At 50.8% G+C, this 8,538-nt stretch overlaps 1 protein-coding gene across 1 annotated transcript in view; it reads right to left on the minus strand.

Annotated features, from left to right (window-relative positions):
- LOC116374607 (sodium bicarbonate transporter-like protein 11) overlaps positions 1-8,305 on the minus strand; it is a 51,351-nt gene extending 43,046 nt beyond the window's left edge. The window contains exon 1 of the mRNA XM_031828102.1: positions 8,089-8,305. Coding sequence (XP_031683962.1) covers positions 8,089-8,305 — 217 coding nt within the window. The remainder of the gene's footprint in view (positions 1-8,088) is intronic.
- Between the last annotated feature and the right edge of the window lie 233 nt (positions 8,306-8,538).

Genomic DNA, 8,538 nt, shown 5'->3' on the forward strand with positions numbered 1-8,538 from the left:
TCCTCCCTCCTTCTATATCCCTCCCCTCTATAATCCTCCCTCCTCTAATATCCTCCCTCCTTCCCTCCCTCTATATGCCTCTCCCCCTCTATATCCCTCCCCCTCCATCTATATCCTACCTCCCGCTATATCCCCCTCCTTCTATATCCCTCCCTCCCTCCTCCCTCTATATCCCTCCCTCCCTCTATATCCTCCCTCTATATCCCTCCTTCCCTCCCTCTATATCCCCCTCCTTCTATATCCTACCTCCCTCTATATCCTTCCTTCCCTCCCTCTATATCCATCCACCCCCCCTCTATATCCTTCTCTTCTCCCTCTATCCCTCCTTCCCTCCCTCTATATCCCCCTCCTTCTATATCCCTCCCTCCCTCTATATCCCTCCCTCCCTCTATATCCTACCTCCNTATATCCTACCTCCCTCGATATCCCCCTCCTTCTATATCCCTTCCTCCTCTATGTCCCCCTTCCTCCATCTATATCCCCTCCCTCTACATCCCTCCCTCTATATACTCTCTCCTTTCAAATCCCTCCTCCCTCCCTCCATAGCCCCCCTCTAGATCTCCCTCCTTCTATATCCTTCCTCCTTCTATATCCCTCTCTCTATATCACCCCCTCTATATCCCTCCCTCTATATCCCTCCCTCCCTCCTTCTATATCCCTCCCTCTATATCCTCCCTCCTTCTATATCCCTCCCTCCTTCCCTCCCTCTATATGCCTCTCCCCCTCTATATCCCTCCCCCTCCATCTATATCCTACCTCCCGCTATATCCCCCTCCTTCTATATCCCTCCCTCCCTCCCTCTATATCCCTCCCTCCCTCTATATCCCTCCCTCTATATCCCTCCTTCCCTCCCTCTATATCCCCCTCCTTCTATATCCTACCTCCCTCTATATCCTTCCTTCCTCCCTCTATATCCATCCACCCCCCTCTATATCCTTTCTCCCTCTATGCCCTCCTTCCCTCCCTCTTATATCCCCTCCTTTCTATATCCCTCCCTCCCTCTTATATCCCTTCCCTCCCTCTATATCCTAACCTCCCTCTATATCCCCCTCCTTCTATTATCTTCCCTCCCTTCTATATCCCTCCCTCCCTTCTATATCTAACCTCCCTCTATTATCCCCTCCTTCCATTCCCTCCCTCTATATCCCTCCTTTCCTTCCTCCCTCTATATCCCCCTCCCTCTTATATGGCCTCCTTCCCTCCCTCTATATCCCTCCCATTCCCTCTATATCCTACCTCCCTCTAATATCCATCCCTCTATTTATCCCCCTCTTATATATCCCTCCCTCTCTCCCTCTATATCCCTTCCCCCTCCCTCTATATCCTACCTCCCTCTATATCCCCCTCCTTTCTATATCCCTTCCTCCCTCTATGTTCCCCCTTCCCTCCCTCTATATCCCCTCCCTCTATATCCCTCCTTCCCTCCCTCTATATCACCCCTCCTTCTATATCCCTCCCTCCCTCCCTCTATAGCCCCCCTCTATATCCCCCTCCTTCTATATCCCTTCCTCCTATATCCCTCTCTCTATATCACCCCCCTCTATATCCCTCCCTCTATATCCCTCCCTCCCTCCTATATACCTCCCTCTATATCCTCCCTCCTTCCATATCCCTCCCTCCCTCCCACTATATCCTCCCTCCTATATCCCTCCTTCCCTCTATATACCTCCCTCCCTCCCTCCCTCCCTCTATATACTCTCTCCTTTCATATCCCTCCTCCCTCCCTCTATATCCCTCCCCCTCCCTCTATATCCCTCCCCCTCCCTCTATATCCTACCTCCCTCTATATCCCTCCCTCCCTCTATATCCCTCCCTCCCTCCCTCTATATCCCTCCCTCCCTCCCTCTATATCCCTCCCTCTATATCCTCCCTCCTTCCATATCCCTCCCTCCCTCCCTCCCACTATATCCTCCCTCCTTCTATATCCCTCCTTCCTCTATATACCTCCCTCCCTCTAAATCCTCTCTCCTTTCATATCCCTCCCTTCCTCCCTCTATATCCCTCCCCCTCCCTCTATATCCCTCCCCCCCTCTATATCCCTCCCTCTATATCCCCCTCCCTCTATATGCCTCCCTCTATAACCCCCTCTTATATATCCCTCCCTCTCTCCCTCTATATCCCTCCCTCTATATCCTACCTCCCCTCTATATCCCCCTCCTTCTATATCCCTTCCTCCCTCTATGTCCCCCCCTTCCCTCCCTCTATATCCCCTCCCTCTATATCCCTCCTTCCCTCCATCTATATCCCCCTCCTTCTATATCCCTTCCTCCTTCTATATCCCTCTCTCTATATCACCCCCCTCTATATCCCTCCCTCTATATCCATCCCTCCCTCCCTCCTTCTATATCCCTCCCTCTATATCCTCCCTCCTTCTATATCCCTCCCCCCCTTCCCTCCCTCTATATGCCTCCTTCCCTCCCTCTATATCCCTCCCTCCCTCTATATCCATCCCTCTATAACCCCCTCTTTTATATCCCTCCCTCTCCCCCTCTATATCCCTCCCTCCCTCTATATCCCCCCTCCCTCCCTCTATATCCTTTCTCCCTCTATCCCTCCTTCCCTCCCTCTATATCCCCCTCCTTCTATATCCCTCCCTCCCTCTATATCCCTTCCTCCCTCCCTCTATATCCTTTCTCCTTCTATCCTTCCTTCCCTCCCTCTATATCCCCCTCCTTCTATATCCCTCCCTCCCACTATATCCCTCCCTCCCACTATATCCCTCCCTCCCACTATATCCCTCCTTCCCTCCCTCTATATCCCCCTCCTATGTCCCTCCCTCCCTCTATATCCCTCCCTCCCTCTGTATCCTACCTCCCTCTATATCCCTCCTTCCCTCCATATCCCTCCCGCTATATCCCTCCCTCCCTCCCTTTTTATCCTTTCTCCCTCTATCCCTCCTTCCCTCCCTCTATATCCCCCCTCCTTCTATATCCCTCCCTCTCTCCCACTATATCCCTCCCTCTATATCCTACCTCCCTCTATATCCCCTCCCTACTATATCCCTCCCTCTATATCCCTCCCTCCCTCTATATCCCTCCTTCCCTCCCTCTATATCCCCCTCCTATATCCCTCCCTCCCTCTATATCCCTCCTTCCCTCCCTCTATATCCCCCTCCCTCTATATCCCTCCTTCCCTCCCTCTATATCCCCCTCTTATATATCCCTCCCTCTCTCCCTCTATATCCCTCCCCCTCCCTCTATATCCTACCTCCCTCTATATCCCTCCTTCCCTCCCTCTATATCCCCCTCCTTCTATTTCCCTTCCTCCCTCTATATCCCCCCTTTCCTCCCTCTATATCTCCCTCCCTCTATATCACCCCTCCTACTATATCCCTCCCTCCCTCTATAGCCCCCCCCTCTATATCCCCCTCCTGCTATATCCCTTCCTCCTTCTATATCCCTATCTCTATATCCCTCCCTCCCTCCTATATACCTCCCTCCCTCTATATCCTCCCTCCTTCCATATCCCTCCCTCCCCACTATATCATCCCTCCTTCTATTTCCCTCCTTCCCTCTATATTCCTCCCTCCCTGCCTCTATATCCTCTCTCCTTTCATATCCCTCCCTCCCTCCTTCTATATCCCTCCACCTCCCTCTATATCCCTCCCCGTCCCTCTATTTCCTACCTCCCTCTATATCCCTCCCACCCTTCCTCTATATCCTCCCTCCCTCCCTCTATATCCCTCCCTCCCTCTATATCCTACCTCCCTCTATATCCCTCCTTCCCTCCCTCTATATCCCTCCCTCCCTCTATATCCCTCCCTCTCTCTATATCCCTTCTCCCTCTATCCCTCCTTCCCTCCCTCTATATCCCCCTCCTTCTATATTCTTCCCTCTCTCCCACTATATCCCTCCCTCTGTATCCTACCTCCCTCTATATCCCCCTCCTTCTATATCCCTCCCTCCCTCTATATCCCCCTCTTTCTATATCCCTCCCTCCCTCCCTCTATATCTCTCTCTCCATATCCTACCTCCCTCTATATCCCTCCCTCTATATCCCTCCCTCCCTCTATATCCTCCCTCCTTCCATATCCCTCCCTCCCACTATATCCTCCCTCCTTCTATATCCCTCCTTCCCTCTATATTCCTCCCTCCCTCCCTCTATATCCTCTCTCCTTTCATATCCCATGCTGCTGCTCCAGTTTCAACTTCCACCTGACTGCGCTGCTGCTCCAGTTTCAACTGTTCTGCCTTATTATTATTCGACCATGCTGGTCATTTATGAACATTTGAACATCTTGGCCATGTTCTGTTATAATCTCCACCCGGCACAGCCAGAAGAGGACTGGCCACCCCACATAGCCTGGTTCCTCTCTAGGTTTCTTCCTAGGTATTGGCCTTTCTAGGGAGTTTTTCCTAGCCACCGTGCTTCTACCCCTGCATTGCTTGCTGTTTGGGGTTTTAGGCTGGGTTTTGTACAGCACTTTGAGATATCAGCTGATGTACGAAGGTTTGATTTGATTCCCTCCCTCCCTCTATATCCTTCCCCCTCCCTCTATATCCCTCCCCCTCCCTCTAATATCCCTCCCTCCCTCTATATCCCTCCCTCCCTCTATATCCCTCCCTCTCTCTATATCTCTCCCTCCATCCCTCTATATCCTACCTCCCTCTATATCCTCCCTCCCTCCCTCTATATCCCTCCCTCCCTCCCTCCCTCTATATCCCTCCCTCCCTCTATATCCCTCCCTCCCTCCCTCTATATCCTACCTCCCTCTATATTCCTCCCCTCCCCTCTATATCCCTCCCTCCCTCTCTCTATATCTCTCCCTCCATCCGTCTATATCCTACCTCCCTCTATATCCCTCCCTCCATATCCCTCCCTCTATATCCCTCCCTCCCTCTATATCCCTCCCTCCCTCCCTCTATATCCCTCCCTCCCTCCCTCTATATCCCTCCCTCCCTCCCTCTATATCCCTCCCTCCCTCTATATCCTTCCCTCCCTCTATATCCTTTCTCCCGCTATCCCTCCTTCCCTCCCTCTATATCCCCCTCCTTCTATATACCTCCCTCGCTCCCACTATATCCCTCCCTCTGTATCCTACCTCCCTCTATATCCCCCTCCTTCTATATCCCTCCCTCCCTCTATATCCCCTCCTTCTATATCCTACCTCCCTCTATATCCCCCTCCTTCTATATCCCTCCCTCCCTCTATATCCCTCCCTCCCTCTATATCCCCCTCCTTCTATATCCTACCTCCCTCTATATCCTACCTCCCTCCCTCTATATCCCCCTCCTTCTATATCCCTCCCTCCCTCCCTCTATAGCCCTCCTTCCCTCCCTCTATATCACCCTCCCTCCCTCTATATCCCTCCCTCTATATCACCCTCCCTCTATATCCCTCCTTCCCTCCCTCTATATCCCTCCCTCCCTCTATATCCTACCTCCCTCTATCCCTCCTTCCCTCCCTCTATATCCCCCTCCTTCTATATCTCTCCCTTTCTCCCACTATATCCCTCCCTCTATATCCTACCTCCCTCTATAACCTACCTCCCTCTATATCCCCCTCCTATCTCCTCCCTCCTTCTATATCCCTCCCTCCCTCTAGATCCCTCCCTCCCTCTAAATCCCTCCTTCTATAACCCTCCCTCTATATCCCTCCCTCCTTCTATATCCCTCCATCCCTCTATATCCCTTCCTCCTTCTATATCCCTCCCTCCCTCTATATCCCTCCTTCTCTCCCTCTATATCCCCCTCCTTCTATATCTCTCCCTTTCTCCCACTATATCCCTCCCTCTATATCCTACCTCCCTCTATATCCCCCTCCTTCTATATCCTCCCTCCTTCTATATCCCTCCTTCCCTCCCTCTATATCCCCCTCCCTCTATCTCCTCTCTCCTTCTATATCCCTCCCTCCCTCTATTTTCATCCCCCCTCTATATCCTACCTCCCTCTATATCCCTCCTTCCCTCCCTCTATCCCCCTCCTTCTATATCCCTCCCACTATATCCCTCCCCCCTCTATATCCCTCTCTCCCTCTATATCCCTACTTCCCTCCCTCTATATCCTCCTCCTTATATATCCCTCCCTCTATATCCTCCCTCCTATATCCCACCCTCCCTCTATATTCCTCCCTCCGTCTATATCCCTTCCACTCTATCACCCCCCCTTTTTCCCTCAATCTATAACCCTCCCTCTATATCCCTCCCTCCTTCTATATCCCTCCATCCCTCCCTCTATATCCCTCCATATCCTACATCCCTCTATATCCCTCCTTCTCTCCCTCTATATCCCTCCCTCTACATCCCTCCCTCTATATCCTACCCTCCTTCTATAACCCTCCCTCTATATCCCTCCCTCCTATATCCCTCCATCCCTCTCTATATCCCTCCCTCCCTCTATATCCTCCCTCCTTCCATATCCCTCCCTCCCGCCCTCCCTCTATATCCTCCCTTGTTCCGTATCCCTCCCTCCCTCCCTCTATATCCTTCCCCCCTCCCTCTATATCCTCCCTCCTATATCCCTCCCTCCTTCTATATCTCTCCCTCCCTCAAAATCTCCCTCTATATCCCTCCCTCTATATCCCTCCCTCCTATATCATCCCTCCCTCTATATCCATCCCTCCCTCTATATCCATCCCTACTTCTATATTCCCCTCCTTCTATATACTCCCTCTGTGGGGATGTTTCTCAGCGGCAGGGACTGGGAGACTAGTTAGGATTGAGGGAAAGATGAACGGATCAAAGTACAGAGAGATCCTTGATGAAAACCTGCTCCAGAGCACTCAGGACCTCAGACTGGGGTGAAGGTTCACCTTCCAACAAGACAACGACCCTAAGCACACAGCCAAGACAACACAGTAGTGGCATCGGTACAAGCATCAGAATGTCCTTGAGTGGCCCAGCCAGAGGCTGGACTTGAACCCGATTGAACATCTCTGGAGAGACCTGAAAATAGCTGTGCAGCGACACTCCCCATCCAACCTGACAGAGCTTGAGAGGATCTGCAGAGAAGAATGGGAGAGACTCCCCAAATACAGGTGTGCCAAGCTTGTAGCATTATACCCAAGAAGGCTGGAGGCTGTAATCGCTGCCAAAGGTGCTTCAACAAAGTACTGAGTAAAGCGTCTGAATACTTACTGTATCTAAATGTTATATTTCAGCTTTTCATTTTTATAAATTAGCAAACATTTCTAAAAAACACAGGGAGAGACAGAGGGAGAGACAGAGGGGGAGACAGAGGGGGAGACAGAGGGAGAGTCAGAGGGAGAGACAGTGAAAGACATAGGGAGAGACAGAGGGAGAATCAGTGAGAGACAGAGGGAGTCAGTGAGAGACAGAGGGAGAGTCAGTGAGAGACAGAGAGAGAGACAGAGGGAGAGACAGAGGGAGAGACAGTGAGAGACAGAGAGAGAGAGGGAAAATACAAATGCCTGGATGCCCAACATTGAACCTGGATCCTTCCAACATGGCTCATGTCTGTCAGTTTATTTCTAAACACAACTCCCTCCATCCATCACCATCTCTGTTATAAACTATCATATAGACCTCATAGAGAGCTGTACAAGGTTAGGATTACAGCTGCTCACTGTTAACCTCTGCGCTCCAGCACCAGTGAACAACATGCTCATGACCTGCCAATAACCTGTCATTAGACTGCTATAACCTGACATAGGGACCTCATATAGAGCTCCTTACCGTTAACCTCCTGAGCTCCTGCGTCAGTGAACAACATGCTCATGAACTACCAATAACCTGTCATTAGAATGCTATAACCTGACATAGGGACCTCATATAGAGCTCCTTACCGTTAACCTCCTGAGCTCCTGTGTCAGTGAACAACATGCACATAACCTGTCATTAAACTGCCAGTTATAACCTGTCATATAGACCTCATAAAGAGCTATGTAGTGTGTTGCTCACCGTTAATCTCCTGTGCTCCTGTGTCAGTGAACAACATGCACATAACCTGTCATTAAACTGCCAGTTATAACCTGTCATATAGACCTCATAAAGAGCTATGTAGTGTGTTGCTCACCGTTAACCTCCTGAGCTCCTGTGTCAGTGAACAACATGCACATAACCTGTCATTAAACTGCCAGTTATAACCTGTCATATAGACCTCATAAAGAGCTATGTAGTGTGTTGCTCACCGTTAACCTCCTGAGCTCCTGTGTCAGTGAACAACATGCTCATGACCTCCTCAAAATGGCATCCTGGCTCGGCCGTGTGGCTGTCCTGCCCCACGTGATGCAACATCCTCTTCAGAACGTCGTCTAGTGCCGGCGCAGTTTCATCCAATATGATGCTAGCTCTGGCCAGGAAGCCGTCCAGGTCTCGATGCGCCCTCACCTCCTCCTCGAAGTTCATCAGCTTCACGTACTGGGAGGGAAGGATTGTGGAGGTGGGTAGTTACACACACAGGCTTCACTAACCTTAATCACAGATTGGAACAGTGTTTCCGATGCAGTCGTTTATCTGTGGCGCTGCACCACGGCAATTAAAAAAAATGTCTTCTATGTTCTGAGGCGCACTACGAAGATGATAAAACTGGTCATGAATAGAAACATCAGACAACCCCATAGTGGAATAGTTCATCTATT

The sequence above is a fragment of the Oncorhynchus kisutch genome, linkage group LG7 (genome assembly GCF_002021735.2).
Source record: "Oncorhynchus kisutch isolate 150728-3 linkage group LG7, Okis_V2, whole genome shotgun sequence".
Taxonomy (NCBI): Eukaryota; Metazoa; Chordata; class Actinopteri; order Salmoniformes; family Salmonidae; genus Oncorhynchus; species Oncorhynchus kisutch.